This window comes from Larimichthys crocea, chromosome IV, assembly GCF_000972845.2.
Source record: "Larimichthys crocea isolate SSNF chromosome IV, L_crocea_2.0, whole genome shotgun sequence".
Classification (NCBI taxonomy): Eukaryota; Metazoa; Chordata; class Actinopteri; family Sciaenidae; genus Larimichthys; species Larimichthys crocea.
The window spans coordinates 4,336,200-4,353,415 of NC_040014.1; the positions used below are offsets into that span (position 1 = coordinate 4,336,200).

Sequence of the window (17,216 nt, forward strand, 5' to 3'; positions counted from 1 at the left end):
TAAGCTTGAGAAGTGTTTTTGAATATGAGACATTTTTGTTGATCAGAAATAAAAAAAATGGCACTTTTCTCCATTCAGAGACCATTTCGAACAACTGTCTGGCAGTATATCTGAAAGAGAAAGGCAAATGCTTACCACACATCCTTAAGCAAAAGTACAGACGCTATTTTTTGACAAGTTCAAGACCCCGGCATGCACTACATTGCTTACTTTGGATCTGTTATTCTGACTTACCTACCACAAGATTCAGTACAAATAAGTCTTTTTTTTTTCTTTTTTGCATTCTGTCCATTATACCAGATTTAAACTTTGTTCTCTACACTTTTTTTCAGCTGTGTACATACTTACATCTCTACTGTATTACTCAAGTCCAGTTGACCAGACTGCATCTTAATACATCTTGAAAAACGAGGCACTTAGTATTTAGCCACATGACGTCAAAAAAGAGATATCTAGTCCCTACGTGCACTCAAAAAATTTACATCTGGTACAATTTACAAAAAATGTGATTTGAAAACTCGGCTCAAGACCTGTTCTATTGTTTGATTTTTGTCACATCACTCACTATGTTTGTTAGGTGTCATGGCAGAAGTTTAAGACCTAAATCAATTTGTTCAGAATTCAGTGATAACTCTGAAGCTGATGACAGAAAAAAAAAAAAAACACAAAAGAGAGGAAAATAATTTGGTGGTAGCATCAATATGATCAAGTTGAAACTCTTCTCTCACCTACATGGCAAACATAAACAAAATGAAACATACAAAAATAAAAACAGTGTTGCGAGCAGTCATAAAAATACCAGGAATGAGGCATTCAGATCTGTCTGAAACACAGTTCATAATTTCACTTTTGGCTTTTGTCTTCTGCTCCAACACTGATTTTACTGGCCAAGGCAAAATACTTAAGGGTCTTCACATGTGCTATAATTTCAGTGCAAGTAAAGGGAGTAGAAAAAGTCATCGGTGTCTTTTTTTTCCCTTAAACAGTTTTTTGTATAAAAAAGGAGAGTAACAAGACAAAGCTGGAATGATTTCTGATCCCCTTTTATAGCACTTTTCACTGGCTTTTTACTTAACAGCTTTCCTTCTCTATTAATCCGTTAACTTCCTGTCAGCTCATTGGAGCTGACATGAGTGCTGTACAACGTCCTCAGCTTTCGTCCATGTTAGCACCAGTCCTCTTCGTCCCTCTCCCTGAGTCTTCCTGTGTCTCGGCTCCCAGGCCCAGACGCAGAGTTGACCCCGACTGTGAAGTGGTACCCATTAGGCACCACTCCTGCCCGGCTGTGTGTGGCGGGCACTGAGACGGGTGCAGCAGCAGTTCCATGTGAAGCTGAAGCTGTAGAGGAGGCAGTGGTTCTGGCAGAGAGTCCCTCTCCATGGCTGCTTACAGTGTCATGGAAGTCCTCTGTATCTTCAAGGAGGGCTTGTTGAGAAGTGACCTGTGACTGCCGGTTTAAATTAGGGTCCGAGCCAATGCGGGTGATGGGCATCGGGGACTCGTCGAGGCCCCCGAATAAGCGATCATGCTCTGAAAGGCCACGGCGGAAGTGAGTCTGATGCCCTGTCATAGTGGTGCTGGCCCCGGACGGGAGAGGTGAGGAGTTGGCAGTTTTATAGGCCACAGCAGGACGAGGAGTGAGGGGCGTCTGAGGGAGCTGCCTGCGACTGCGGCCCGGAGTACTCGAACCAGAGGGGAGCATTACAAGGCCACCTTTAACCACACTGCTACCGTGCTGAGGAAACAGATAATATATAAAAATATAAAGTGGTTTAATAGGAAGTTAATTACAGAGTATAGAAAAAAATGTGGAAATTAATCTTTGTCCTACAATTCCGAGGCAGTGAAAGAAAAAGGGCGACAATTCTCCTATTGTTTTCAGCCAACACAATCCAGTGTGCTGGAGTAAAGGGCCAAAGCAATGGAACAAATGTCACAAATACATACATAGTACAGGGTGTCCAGGGCAAAGTAGCTGTTAAGTTCTAAACCACATATGTCAGGTAACTTACCTGTTTAAGCAAACCAGCATCCTGTCCCTCTCCGGGGGATGTGGATCGACTGGGACCAGCTGACTTGGTGTGACACTGCTCCCTGCTGCCGTAGCGCTCGCAAGAGTAGTAGCGCTGCTTCTCTCCTGCTGAGGAGTGGTGCCTTCTCTCATGAGGCCGGCTGCGGTCCCGCTCCCTCGCTCGTTCTCTGGACATGCCTTCAGCTGAAGGGTCGGTAAAGGAACCTGAAGGATGATAGTCAACACAGTGCACAGTTCAGCTGTCACTTTTATCATCTATTCATCACTTTTGAATTTAGAATAATTCAAATATTCAATCTGTCTGAATTCATATTTCACATTGTAGAAACAAAAAGAATGCTTTGTGACTCATATGTTGCAAGGCCCATTGCTCTATGAGTAAATTAAGCAATTATCTTCATTATTAAAATGGAGAAAACTAGTAAACCATGCAGTATGGTCATGACATGAAAACATCAACATTGATGAGTAATGGCCCTTACAGGGACAACTAAAGGTTTGAGTCTAATTGAAAAGATGAGGACTGAAAACACTCCTGGGGTCAAAGTGAAAAAAAAAAAAATCACTTCATATTATATTTAAATTCAGCTAGATTATTATCTTGTATCAGCCAACTGATTTAGCTGATATTTTGATCCATTTTTTTTAGTTTTACAAGATGTATATTTATATTTTTACATTGTGAAGTTTATTCCACGATATTTCTATTACACCTCTAATTAAAAGGCAAATGGCGTGTGTGTGTGTGTGCACATAGTCCTTTCTAGACCTTGGTTGTGTGGTATAAAGTGAAGCACTGTGGTGAAATTACTTTCTTCAGTGCTGGAACAATTCCAGTTTTCAGATTAAAACAGCGATGACAGAAAAACAGAGGCCTATTCATCGTTGTGATGTGTCAGATCTGCCTTGAGAATGACAAGCTTTGAGGGGCAAAACTCTCCTTAACTCTCATGCAGTTTCTGATGTACAGAGGGTTGCTGGATGTTCTGCTATCTCACCAAGAGGTACCCATAAATCCTTGCGCTGGACCTGTCCACTGTGGCCTTTTATCTCAGCAATAAAGCCCAGCTGCTGCCCTCCAGTGTTAACACAAAATCACCCTGCCACCAGGTCTTTGTCTCTAATCGCTCCAGCAGACGACGCCTGATGGCAAACAAAGGCCTGCGTACTGACTAAGTATTGAGCTGCATTAATCAGCCTCCAAATCTTGCTGATTTTCCATACAGTGAAAGTCAACTTGCAAAGACTTGGAACTCACTTAAAATCACATTTCTGCATTTGTTGTTAGCCTAATTTATGTTGTTGTTGCTTCCAGACACAATAAACATCAATAAAATTTGTCATAAAATCTAATCCAGAGAAGAAACAACAAGCAAACAGGGAAGGTGTGAAAAGGATTATGTGTGTAAGTGAAATAAACTGGTCTTTGAAACTTGAGGTGTCTGTGTGTCCTTGATTGCACCAACATGAGTTCAGATGTTTTTGCTCAGAGCTAATTTCATACATATTCGTCTGATAGACAAAGGCAATCTGTGTTGATGGACTCAAGCCAACCACCTTTGGGATAAACAAGGAGGTACCACAAGGTTCTGTGCTGGGTTCTTTACTATCTATATATGCATTTCGGTCTTTCTTCATCTCAAACTATGTCCAGATAGCCATCCGACTTTTACACTTGTGTATGTCAAGCTTGTGCTGGATGCAGACAAGACAAACTGTGTTTTATTCTCAAGTAACCATTATTTGAGTTCACATCACCCTGCCATCCACACACTGAATGGTATTGAAATTGTCAAATCTTGTAAAACCTGGCCAGATAGTAGTCTCATTTTACACCGCATGTGGGGCTACTGGCACAAAAACTAAAGATAAAAGTGGATTTGTCATATCAGAACAAAGCATGTTTGTGTCTGTGGAAAATAGTTTTACAGTCAGGCATCATCTATGCTTGACTGTGGATATCTGTCATTCTCTATCTGCTTGCTCTACCTTAAAACATCTTGAGGCAGCTTATCATTGTGTTTCACTGTGTACTTATCACTGTGCACAATATGAAACAGTAGAATGGTCATTACAAGGGAACAGTATTCTACCATTTCTATTTAATAAAGCTTTAGTTAATTGTCTTCTCACATTTAAAACCAGACCAGATCTCAGGTCTGTTCAAATCTAGCTAACTCTGGGGTCTCTTGTACAATATGAATAAAATTAATGATTGATGACTTTAAAATCTGTCTCATACCACTGGCCGATTTAATGCTTTTGATAATAATAATAATAATAATAATAATAATAATAATAATAATAATAATAATAATAAAAGTACTAAACACAGTAATGAAAAGCATGTGCTTTTGTTGATAGGAATACATATTCAAAAGTGATAGCACAGTCCTTTAGAGCAAGTGATGCAATATGTCAAATTCAATTATGTTAGTGCCTCCAAGCAAATGATCTAATTCTAGTATGAAATACCAGTCACTCATTTTATTTCAGAGAATTTTACAGATGATCCCAAAGTTCAGCTTGAGTGGGAATTCTTGACAAACAGCCAATGACTGGTGCCGCACCCTGCTTGTATGTCAAAAGTACTAAAAGAGGAAGTTTAGTGTACAATGTGTGTGTGTGTGTGTGTGTGTGTGTGTGTGTGTGTGTGTGTGTGTGTGTGTGTGTGTGTGTGTGTGTGTGTTAATTGACTGCATGTGAGAAGGTAGTATGAGTTTTTTTCAAATAACCTTTTTTGATGTGGCACAGCTCCTTCATGTTTCATGCAGTCTTATGGGAGAGCTCAGTCTATGTCTTTGTAATTGTAACTGTTCAGGTCAGAGTGATCAAAGGAGAAAAAAAAGAAAAAAAGAGAAAACAAAATCCCCAGCAAAGCAGATTTTGCTCTGAGAGCTCACAACTCTCTCTGCTAATCAGATGGAAAGCCTGACATGTAAAATCCCTGGTTGACGCGCAACAGAAACCCCTTCACCTACATAACCCGATCATGGAACTTTAATCCTATAAAGAATTTCTGAAGCTCTGTTAAGACATTCAAATGAGCTACTAGGAAAGCTGTTGCTGTCTCTCCATTAAAGTGATGCCAAGTTTTCCATTTTTTCCATGTGGATACACTGTATTATATGAATCCATTTTGCTGTGTTAAATGAATCAATCTCTCAACAACCTAATATATGCCCCCTTTGTCCATCTGCATAAAATCTGTGATGATATATTTATAGCAAAATGTGAACTTTTACTACTAATATTGGATATGAGTTCTTGACAATCTAACAAAGAAGCGAGAAAGTGTAACTATTGGTGAAGTGCAGCTGCTGTGGAAACAAGCGGTAAGAACAGGATAGAAGCAAATTAAATGTTTCTTCATTTCTTTCGTCTCTTGCACAAAAAAAACAACAAATGTGTCTTTTGAATTCAGGATATAAAATGTATTTCTTCATTTGTCATAGTCTACACCCTATGAGTAAAGCTGTGCAAAACTATAGTGCTGGACAGGAAGTGATGCATTACATAAGATCTTTAAAAAGAGGTATATGCTTTGCTATATGAAAGAGGCTGTTGGAGATTCAATATCAGTGCTTGGCTGATCATGTCTAGAAGTTTACAAATGTTTTATCTTTATATAGAATTACAAAAGGTAGTTACTGAATATAAGTCCATTTATTGGCTGTTGTCGGTCCTCTGTGTTAGCTCCCATCTCTTACTGAAATTGAAACACGACCTTTAGAATTTACCGTGTTCAAATGCTCTGTGTTATAGTCAGCCTCCAGTATATTTAATGAAAGATAAAATAAAAAAATAATAAACATTTGTTTTTCTTCTCACCAACAGTGCTGGACGGTTGCACTGATGTAGCTCTATCCAAGGACTTCTGCTTCTTGTCTTTGTCCTTGTCCCTGCGTCGATGGCAGCGGTGGTGGTGGTGATGGTGGTGGGCTCTGTCCTGGCCCTGGACTTGCCCTGGCCCTGTTGAGGACTGGGCCAAGTTGGGCCGTTCCAGGTTGTACTCCCTCAGGCCGGCCTCCTGGTGGTGCTGCTGTGTCAACGAGGACGCTGAGCGTTTTATAGGACTGAGGTCGACAATTGGCTGAGAGGGAAAGAGAACGAGACGTGGAGAGGTGTGAGGGAAAGTAGAGCAGAGGGGTGGCTGTGGTGGATTTACCCAAACCACTTGTACTGGATCACCAAAATACCCACAACACACAAATGACACAACTAGTGGACGGCAACCTTTTAACTTAAGATCACCGTTCAACCTGTTCTTCTCCAGGCACAGATGTGATAAAGTTTGAGAAGAATAAACACAAAGCTGTGACAGAACTTGGATACTTACTGTTACAGGACTCACATAAGTTGTAAGCTAGCAGGCGTCTCTGCTAGTGAACAAAGAAGAGGTGGGGTGTTGACTTTGGCCTTTGTGGAATATTTCATGTGTTCCAACACGCCACTTGATGCCACTAATCAACAAATAATGTTTTCTATACTCACTATCTGTTACCTTAAAAAATGGCAACACTGAGTCTGCTGCTGCTCGTACACTACAGTTGGCCATCTTTGATTTTACTGGTTTGCATTGACTTTAATGGACATAATGTATTTACGGTTGTGGCCAGTAATATATTTTCCATTTTCCATCTGACATTGTTTATCTGCCTTTCTACAGTATGTCCTTGTCATGCCTGTTTTTTTTTTCTTTGAAAGAAGTAAACAGCTGTTTCATACTCTTTACATTACATATTACATCTGCAAGTTATGAAGGTAAACTTGCTTGTAAACTGTTGCTTGTCCAACAGATGAATGCAAATCTAATATTCACTCTCTGGTTTTGGTCTATACCAACGCCTAAATGAAATGTATCTCTCTGTAGCTGCTAAATGCTCCACTATGTTCACTCACTGTTATCTGTTGTTTGATGCTGAGCAGGTAGCATACAGTGGCCTTTAGAGTTTTTTCACTCAAAACAGCCGCTTGCTGTATCCAAAAATGAGGCTATGGGAGCCCTTAAAATGAATCAAAACAAGTTTCGGGCCAGACAGCTAAACAGTGAGCTGAAACTTAGTAAACCTTTCACACATCATTTCGAACATTATTATAAATTACTGAGCTTTAAATATACAGTAGTGAATTACTTAAATCTTAAATCTATAAACCAGGTTCTCTTCAGGGATTCCTTCTCTGACTAATGTGTTGAGGACATTGACACTCACCCCACCTAATTCTTATCTTACTGACCAGTACTGCTATCAGGTAACAGACTGATGTGATAGGGAACTGGAACAGCAGCTAACTTACCACCCCACCTGCTGGTTACTGCATAGTAGTATAAAGTTTTTGAAGATTTTAGTTTCCAAATGTATTAGTATTTATTTAGATTATACAACACAGAGTGCTGGTGTTATGCTACTGCTGCTATTCATGCTGTTATAAGGAATTCTGAATACTTTCATAAATTACTCTTTCACAGACAGATTTAGGGTGGTTGTGCCGTTCTCTTTTGTTCCTACCCCACAGCCTAGCCTGTAGCTACAGTCAGAGACAATGATATCACAACATTGCAGTAAATATTCACATTACTGAGTTACTTTATCTAGTATGCAGTCTTAAAATCTTACTTTTTAGATAAACGCCATGAAATGGTATTATTAAGAAAGAAAACATTCCCCCTATATCTTTCAAACTACTGAAAGAGAATTAAAGTGAGGGTCAGTAAAAGAATAAAAGAACAGAGACAACACTGGCTTTTGTTTTCGCATGAAAAATAAGATTTTAAGACTGAACGTAACATCAAATGACAGATACGGTTGGATGGATTTTGTGGCGTAGTCGAAAGAAAAGAGTTATTTCAGAAAGGAAGAAAGGAAGCAGCAGCACTGTCCCTGCCTTGTTCCACAATCACACACTACTGCACAAATAAACTACACACTACTGCACTGCTACATTACTACATAACGACACTCACATACACACAACCACATTTTAACCCAAGTGTAGTACTGCACTGCTGTAGGTTATGGCTAAAAAGCAGGACAGAGTGCTTGACATAACCCGAATACACTGGATACTTTTCCAGGGATGGTAATGTTTGGTGGATAATGTAAATTTGCGTGTTGCATGTAATGTGACTATCAGGAATTTCAGGGAATGACCAGTGTATACTGTATATGTAGGAGGGTCACTTTGTCCATGATGGACTATGCACTGAGATGAGAGGAACACATGGAGGCAAACACAGACATGAGAAAAGAAGAAGAAGAAGAAGAAGAAGGAGAAGAAAAAGAAGGAGAAGACGAGGAGAAAGAGGAGGAGAAGAGAAAGAGAGAGGTGGCACAACAGGTGGTACATACTGCCAGGTGGGTCCCAGGGGCGTGGCGAGGGTGGCTCCGCTATCAGACAGCACACACAAGAGGGAGGTGGGCAAAACATTAGCAGTGGGCATTGAAATTAGGAGAAAGGGAGAACAGAAGAGGAGAGGAGAGACTCAAGAAGCATAAGACTGGTGAAATTCTGCATGTTCTTATAGTCAATAAATCAACTGAAAAGACCCAAACTACAAATGTGCTGTTCTGACTAATAAGTATTGTCTGCGTATTCAAAGTCTGATAGATGTTCTCCTTCTGAGCCAAAGAGCTCCATTGTGGCCCAACAACTGTTAAAAATACATCAATGAGTCACCCTGAACATCATTACCAAGTGTGAATAAAACAGAAAACAATCAATTTTTGAGTAACATTTGATAACAACTACAGTCTAAATATTTTGCCTTTATTGGAAATAAAATTATTATATATGAGTGTTTTTGTAAGCATTACATCCTTGGTTAGCTAGTTAGGTCTTGGTCTTTTCACAAGATTTGCTGACAATAACAAAAATGCAGAATAATGCCAGCCTTAAGAGAGAGTAAGAGTTCAAAATGCAACAGAAATGGAAGGAAAGCACATGTTAAGTGTTGTGGGAGAAAGAAGACAGAGACAGACAAACAGCAAAGCTAAACAGACAAGATCAGACAGGTGAGTCAGTTCAGGAAACAGAGAAATGATGGACAGAAAAATCATCTTGACATGACATCCATATGCAGCAGACAAGAGCAGCTTACTGTAACTCACAGTATGACAGTGAAAAAGTAAATTAAGTTAGACATGGATGAAAATAAATGACAATCATAAAAATAAAAGGATTACTGCGATCACGCTTGAGATTAGGTGAGTGTGAACATTGTAAAATGCATCATAATAATAGTTTATGAATATTTTTATAATTATTGCAATTAGTGAGCATGCATTTATAACATTTTTTTAAAATGGCATATGTTGGGGAAAAAATGCAATATTTATTATTCCCTAAAAGCATTTTTGACTGCAGATTATGTAATCTTAAAAGGAACAGTTTAACATTTTTGGAAATTTGCTTATGCTTATGCTTTTATGTTTATGTAAACATCGAGCTAGAGCCAGGAGATGGTTATCTTAGCTTAGCATAAACACTAAAAACATAAGGAAAGGTCTAGCCTGGCTTTGTTTCTTATTTCTTTAATCCATAGAAAACAGAAATGTAAAATAAACAGGTTTTATGGGGAGCTACATGCTTACATTTCTTAACTATGTATTATGGTAAACTAGGCTAATTGCTTCTTGGCTCTAGCTCCATACTTGCCGCAGAGATGATTGTGTGGTATTGATCTTCTCATGTAACTGAGACAGAAAATAAGCGTCTGATCTAAGTGTTGACCTATTCCTTTCAAGGAAAGATCTGAAAGTGGTTTAAGGTGCAGCATGGAGGCTGGGTTTAATTACTGCAGTTCACAAGCACATCATCAAAGTATGCACAGTTTCTCTTTGGAGTTTATGTGGGCAGAGGAGAGATTCTAGGTTTTACACTGGGTGTGTTTGTGTGATAAAATTGCAAGCAGGTTTTCATAGTCACAGGTAAACATGTAGCTGGTTACCATGACAGCATGATACCATCTGAAGGCAGCAATAATTCAAGTTTCTTATTCTATTAAGCAACAGATCCACTGTATGTTGTCCATTTCGGTAAGTCCATTCATCCTGAATTTCCTCCTCATTGTAAATGTGAAGTTGTCGGATTGGTGAGGTCGGGGTCAGCACGATGAACTAATGTGAACTGACAGAAAGCAACTCTGCTTCTGGTTGCTCACGGCTGCTTTCACTAACCGGCTACCACTCAGCTTCACACCAGCCTTTTCAGCCCTTTTTCAATGTCTCCTATCTCAGCCACTTTTTAGCTCTTTTGCTCATTTTGTATTTCCTTTTACACTGCAAAAGAATCTAAGGTCTGTATATAAGATATAATCACTGCATTTTCCAAGCCTGGCATAGCATAGGAATGCAGCTCACAACAAAACAGATTTTTTTTTTTCTATGACCACTAAAACAAAAGGCACTGTAGAGCTTACGTAATACTCAGCATTGAGTCGGGGCAGAGAAGCTGCTCTGCAGTGGCCTTCCTGGCTTGGATATCCTTCTGTGTCTGAAATGTTCTCCACCTGCTTCAGTTCAACCAGTTCCTGAAAGAAGAAGAAACAGGATGTAAGAGGTAATACAGATGACACAGACATCACAGACGTTGTTGAAATGTAAGACGACATTTAGATAATGGAGTTTTCTTGGTGTCAGTGTACCTGAGGTCTGGTGGAATATGGCACATCCTCTGACTGGCCCCTCTGTAGTTTTCTTCGGCCTTTAGGCCTCTGTGCTGCCTGAGAAACATCTCCGGACTGGGAATGTTTTATGGCACTTCTATGGTTTAGTCTGTATATAAACACACAAGAATGTTGCATGATAAGGTATATTTTTTGGAATAAAACTCTACAGAGGACCAGATAAGTGGAGATGGATTTGAAAGTCTTCACCGGTTTCTTTCCCAACAATAATGTAAAACTCACAGTGACTAATTATACTAAGCAACTGCAGATTGCTTTGTAGAATGTGGCAATGAAAAGGAAAGTGGACGTGATGACGTTAAATTAAAATTTGGCTAAAAGTTTCCTTCTCTCTCTCTTTGTTTTAGATATAATGCTGTTTCTGCTGATAAAGTGTTAATGTGGCTGCTGTTTTCATAGCATGGCTCAGACATTTCTACACCACATGACACACCACTCTAACCTGAACACTAATACTGGTAGCTACAGAATTGAAACACACTTGTAGCTGTTGTTTTTTTTTGGGGGAAAGGATGCACTTACAGTTTTTGATGACACCTGTAGGACATTTAACTCTTGTTCCTAGGTAATCTGAATCTACTTATTGTAACATATAATTTCTGACAAAATCATGTGAAAAACCATCATGTGTTGAATGTATGGTATTAATACAATGGAAGGTTAACAATGTCACAAAACAAAACACCCAAACTGAGGACAAGTAACTTTCAATAACCATTGATCAAGATTCTAATGTCATTTACCTGGTAAAAATGTAACAATTGTTAGAGCCTTGAAAAATCTAATTTGATTTAATATTAAGGAAAAAGTTGATTCATTTTGTGAAAATCATATTTCACACAAATATGATGGAACATATTGATCTGCTCTTAGAGATAATATTATGAAACACCTGCTCCAGCTATGCTGTGAATATAGTCACTCACATTGTATCCCTGTTAACCGAGGTGGCAGTAGTGGCAGTGGTGGTGATGGTGGTGGGTGGTGCCTCTGGCTTTGGCTCTGGCCCAGGCTTGGGTGGGAGGGGCTGTTTGGGACTGGGGAACGGTGGTTCTACTTCCAGTATGTGAGTGAGGGGCAACACAGGACGGAATAACGCCGACAGTTTACTCTGCAAGTCAGAAGTAGATTTTAAATACAAATATGTCATTAGATAACACTGAGATAAGTTTTTTCCATCTCTGAGATTTTTACATAGACATGTTTTTACAACATGATGTTCACTCTTCATGTTTTACCTGAGGTCCCCCTGAAGACTGCTGCTGCTGGAGTCTCTTGGCACGATTTTGCTTATAGTAGTCAAAGATCATTAGAGCTGCGTAGACTTTCCCCACAGTCAACTCATTGTCTAGAAGGAGGAGAGAGCAGAGTGAGAGACAGATTCTCCCCTTGGACAGTAGATGGCGCCACATGAGCAACTCAGAGAGGGCGACATGTACAGTGTGTGATCAGTGTGGGTGCAAACGGAGCTGTACTGTCATGTTGCAATGAAACAGTATGCAAAGGACAACACTGTAGAACCTACACTTTATCAAGTCATTTGTGTTCAAGCTATTCAACTAAAAATGAGTAAAATGTGTTTATTTGTATTGACAATGATTTAAGCACCACCTTTAACTTACTCTGAGAATCTAGAGGCTTTTGGGATCAGTACATTAATGTGATAGAGAGAGAAATCTCTGTCTTACCAATTTTAATCTATTATTGCACAATGAATTATTGAACTTAAATTGTGTAAAGAAATACCTATAATGAGTGTCAGTATCTTCAAAAGAAGATGAATGAGAAAAATTGATGAACTTGAAACATGTTCATTTGGCCTAGAATAATCTCAACATTCTATTTCATTTCATATTTTAGGAAAAAAAACTTTCAGGACTCAATAACATGCACAAATAACCAGATGGGTTAGTCATACTGAAAGAAATATTTAAAAGATAACAGGAAAAGGTCGAGTGACTGTGTCTCACATTTAGGTGGCGTCACCAGCAGGTTGACAGTCTTCTGCGACAGGTTGGGCCAGACTCGGTTTATCTCCCTCTTCAGGTCAACATCGCACAAATGCTGCGCCAGGACCCCTGTGGATGCGCCCACAAACATGTCACATCAAATCTGCACCAGTGCAATCATGGCCATTCACATTCAACCGCAGCCATCAGCCATTCTGCTGCAAGGCATTCTGGATTTTGTAGTTTTAGTCTCTCACCAGATGCCAGTTTGATCTCCAGGGCTGTGCGAATCAAGGCCATCAGCGTGGAGGTGAAGTGCACTGTGTTGTCGTCTGCAATGGGCATGTTCATCTTCACCAATCGCTGAGAGGAATGGAAGCAAAGAGAAGAAGCCATGAACCAGAAACAAACAATCAATAGTTCAGGAAAAGGAGGATGGATTAGGGATATGACTTCAAGCCAAATGAAAAGGATAGTTGTGTTAATTTTAGATTTTGTCGGTACTGATGTATCAGGTGGACAAATCTTGTAGTTTTCCAAAATCCAAAGATACTTAATTTTCAATGATGAATATCTGCGAAACAGATCAAATCCTCACATTTGAGAAGCTGGAAATGGCATTTTGGGGCATTTTTGTTTGTTACATGAGTTCAATTTAGCATGTTGCCATGCACCATCAACCATAAACAACCTTTTTTAAGCTAACAGCATCAAACAGATGAACACGAGGAGCTCTGTGCTGTTTATGGCTGCTGCTGTTGCTATGAGACAAATGCAAATCCACCAGAAGCATAGCACACTTCTGCTAAAAGGTAAGTGATGTATGATTACCGTGTGATGCTGAACGCTGTGAATGCTGTGAGCATGCACACGCATCTTCGTTCTGAAAATAATGACTTGGAGGCCTGAGCACCAGCTGCATTAAGATTCTTTCAGTCAAACATTTCCAATCAGCTCAGTAGTTTGTCTTTGACTTAAAGCAAGAAATAATATGTCACTGCACTGAAGAGGTCAACCTGAAAAGTCGAAACAATCAAATCACAGTTGAATCCCTAAGTGACATTAATTGTGTTCAAGTTTAAAGGGTTGAAGTCGATTATCAAGCAAAACAATCAAACATTTGGTTCCAGCTTCTCCAGTGTGAGGACTTGTTGCTTTGTTAATGTTGTATGTTATAATGAATGAAGTCTCTTGAAGTTTTTTTACAGCTGGATGGACAAAACAAGCAATTTCAAAGCTTTTCTGACATTTTATAGACTAAATTAATGAATTAATTTTATTAAAAAATGTTCTTACAGTGTAGTAAAATCTAGTAATTACTAACATCTACTTGGCAGCACACTCAATTAGTGTAGGTTATGAAACTTAAAATTCATATAAAGTCAAACATAGCAATAAATCCATGCAACGCTGTAATGAAATGATTCATACATGCATGCATGTTTGAACACACATTCACAGTGAGGCTGGAGGGGTGGTAGAGAAAAGTTCTGAACTTGAAATTCAAAGAAAAAATTAAGAAATAAAAGATGAAAGAAAAAGAAAGAAAACATTTGTGAAAAAGGAAAACCATAGCTGATGATTTCCATTTTCTTCAAGAGATGAGGATAAAGACAAAGTATATTCTCTCTGGGAGCATAACAACAGAGATGGAGAGATGAGATGCAAAGAAGAGGAGGAGAAGGAGGAGGAGTAAATGCCTCCACTGGAAAGCATCTACGCATGAAATGTTTCACATCTTTTTCCCAAATAACAGAGAGCAGAAGAATGGCAGCTGCCGACATGAGCATCAGACAAATAAAAAAAACACAACATCAAAAAGCACATATGCAGAGGACACATGCTCGCAGACACACACAGTTAAGTTAGAGGATACAAAGCCCAAGAGAGGGTGAAGGAAAGATCATTCAAAAGAGAGCGGAAAGCTCAGCCTGGAGACAGAACATAAAACTGGAAACAAGAGGGTAACGGGGACAACTGTGACTGTCAGGGGAAGATGTGTTCATTAGGAAGGGAGGTTAACAACGAGCGTGATTAACTGCAAAGTGGTGGGAGTGGAGAAAAGTAGAAAAATAGAGCTGAGGGGGGAGAAAAATGCTAGCCTTGCTCTCAAGTGCACTGCTGCTCTCTGTGTCTTTGTTCATGTCTTTCTCTGTCGATTTACAAAAACGCGAGTTATATTTGGAGATGCGACCACGTCAGAGCCAGACATTTTTAACTGGGGCAAGGACAGGGCTGCTTTAAATGTGATTTCTTTTGACAGCTGTGCATGCACTGGAACTACTCACATTAAGTCTGCATGTTAAGAGGTAAGCAGCTGGCACAGGACTACCTGATGATTCTTGAGCTCTATACTTGAATCTCACTTCACTAGTCTGCAAGTCTGACATATAATCATGAGATAAATGTACCATTCAAGTCAATGAATGAGACGACAGCTAAAGTGTTCTTAAATGTGCCATCCTGCAGTGTTAAGAAATCCTTCAATAATCCCTTATTAACATCTGCATCCAAATGAGATCCATAACTAATCACATGCTCATTTGCCTAACCTTACAACTTATCAGTCGTTGAGACATTGTGGTATGGCTGTCATGTAGTTTTTGGGCAATAGGGTGCAGATAAACTCCAAAATAAGTTAATTTGTTAGGAAACATTTACCTGTTTTCACATCCTGGAGCAGAACAACTTTATTCACTCAACATGACAAATCTGTCCAATATTCACTTGCCTTTTATCTCTTGTTTTGGTCTCCACTTGGCCCATTTTCAACTTGTATAAAGCACTAAATACAAACTTACTTACAATATTTGATCATGAATTAAAGTATTGGACAAAGTCAAATCTTAAACTGATGACCCCTCATCCTGAGGGAACACGAATGTCTGAACCAAATTTCAAGGCAATCCATCAGGTAGTTGTTGAGATATCTTGCTCTGAACCAAATATGTCATCCTGATGGTGGCACTAACTAGAAAAGTCAAAGGTTCACCAAAGTAGCTTTCATAGCCTTAGAATGGATACAAAATTTCATGGGAATTTATCCGGACGTTGCCATCTCTAAAGCTCTGCCTGTAACATGGCAGAAAACTTTATCTTTTATGACTTTTCCACCAGGTTGTATCTTCAAAGATATTTCATAGATCTCACAGATGTCTACAGTCTGACCAGAATAATAATAACTGTCAATTTTTTTATTTATTTTTTGCTGGTGCAAGCCCACAGTCAGAGCAGTGGCTGCCACAGTTTTTGGATACATTGGTTTTTGCCTTGGGCAAATATTTTATCATTTCAGGCAGACTGTAAACATCTGTGTCACAAAAAACATTTTAAAATGCAGCACAGTGCTGGAGAGCAGGTACAAAATAAAAATATTTAGCCGTTAGGTTTGCACTGGGAACACGAGGTGAACAAATAACACAGAGTAACTCCTGAAGTCATAAACAGCGCTCAGGCTCTACCAACTCCTGAGAAAAATATCAGGCTCTGTAACTGTGTCAAGTAGCAGTGAGCTTGTTTACTGAAAACAGCTGCCTGTTGCTGCTTAGTGAGGGGTTGATTAGAACGCTAAAGATCAAGACTATGAGGTTAAAAAGCTCAGAACGGAGTTCATTTTCTGTTACTCCTTGATATCATACTTGGTCATTTTTTTTAATATTAATATAACCCATATGTATGACTCATGGATTACAGCACCACTCCACACAATGTCCTCTAATGTAGCCATCAAGTTTAAATACTTGACCAATAGTGTCTTACAGGAAGATGCGTTTGAACAGCTCTTCTGCTGCCAGTCTTTCATTTCAACCAGTATATAAAATCAAATTGATGAAACTGATTTCCTCACATTTTTAAAATAATGGTCAGGACATAGTTAGCGTAGCTTAGCTTGGCATAAATACTGGAAGTATGTGCAAAGAGCTCAAACTGACAAAATATAAAAATTATGCATATCAACAACTGAGACTTGTAATGATGAACATGTACTTGGTTGCTATAGGCTAATCCTATTGAATATCTGTGGAAGGAGCTGAAACATGGTCTGAAGAAGGCACCCCTTTAAACCTGAGACAGTTGGAGCACACACAAGGGATGGGCCAAAATACTTGTTGACAGGTGCAGAAGACTCATTGAGAGTTATCACTTGATTGCAGTGATTCAAAGTGCCATCATTTTTGTCCAGGGCAGTTTCATTATTATTATTATTATTATTATTATTTTTAATGATTCTGTTGAACCACAATTCAGAAGCAAGGTCTGATTTTCATTAGTTCATTCTCAGCAATGCTTCATTTATTATTACTTTTTTCAGTTTGAAGTTATTTCAGTGACCATAGTGGGTTTTCCTTTTTTTAACAGTAGGGTACCAACAATTTTGTCCACATGTGTTTGCTGGATTGGGGTTATTCCACCCTGAACACTGAGTGAGAGAGAGACACACTTTTAAAACAAGAGTTGTTTGTATACAGTCTTACATTCTAAATCTGAAAACGTCCAAGTTTGAAGGTCCTTCTCAACCTTAAAATCCTAAACTGTGAAGAACTGACTT

The 17,216-nt window shown here is 39.1% G+C and overlaps 1 protein-coding gene across 2 annotated transcripts in view; it reads right to left on the reverse strand.

The window, feature by feature from the left end:
• Positions 1-700: 700 nt before the first annotated feature.
• Positions 701-17,216, reverse strand: part of cacna1bb (calcium channel, voltage-dependent, N type, alpha 1B subunit, b) — a 134,837-nt gene continuing 118,321 nt past the window's right edge. For both annotated transcript variants that reach the window (XM_019272847.2, XM_019272846.2), the window contains exons 43-52: positions 12,925-13,030; positions 12,689-12,796; positions 11,957-12,066; positions 11,645-11,829; positions 10,677-10,806; positions 10,452-10,562; positions 8,383-8,421; positions 5,864-6,125; positions 2,013-2,236; positions 701-1,735 (exon numbers count right to left, since the gene is read on the reverse strand). In XM_019272847.2, coding sequence (XP_019128392.2) covers positions 1,166-1,735; positions 2,013-2,236; positions 5,864-6,125; positions 8,383-8,421; positions 10,452-10,562; positions 10,677-10,806; positions 11,645-11,829; positions 11,957-12,066; positions 12,689-12,796; positions 12,925-13,030 — 1,845 coding nt within the window. In that variant the 3' untranslated portion in view covers positions 701-1,165. The remainder of the gene's footprint in view (positions 1,736-2,012; positions 2,237-5,863; positions 6,126-8,382; positions 8,422-10,451; positions 10,563-10,676; positions 10,807-11,644; positions 11,830-11,956; positions 12,067-12,688; positions 12,797-12,924; positions 13,031-17,216) is intronic.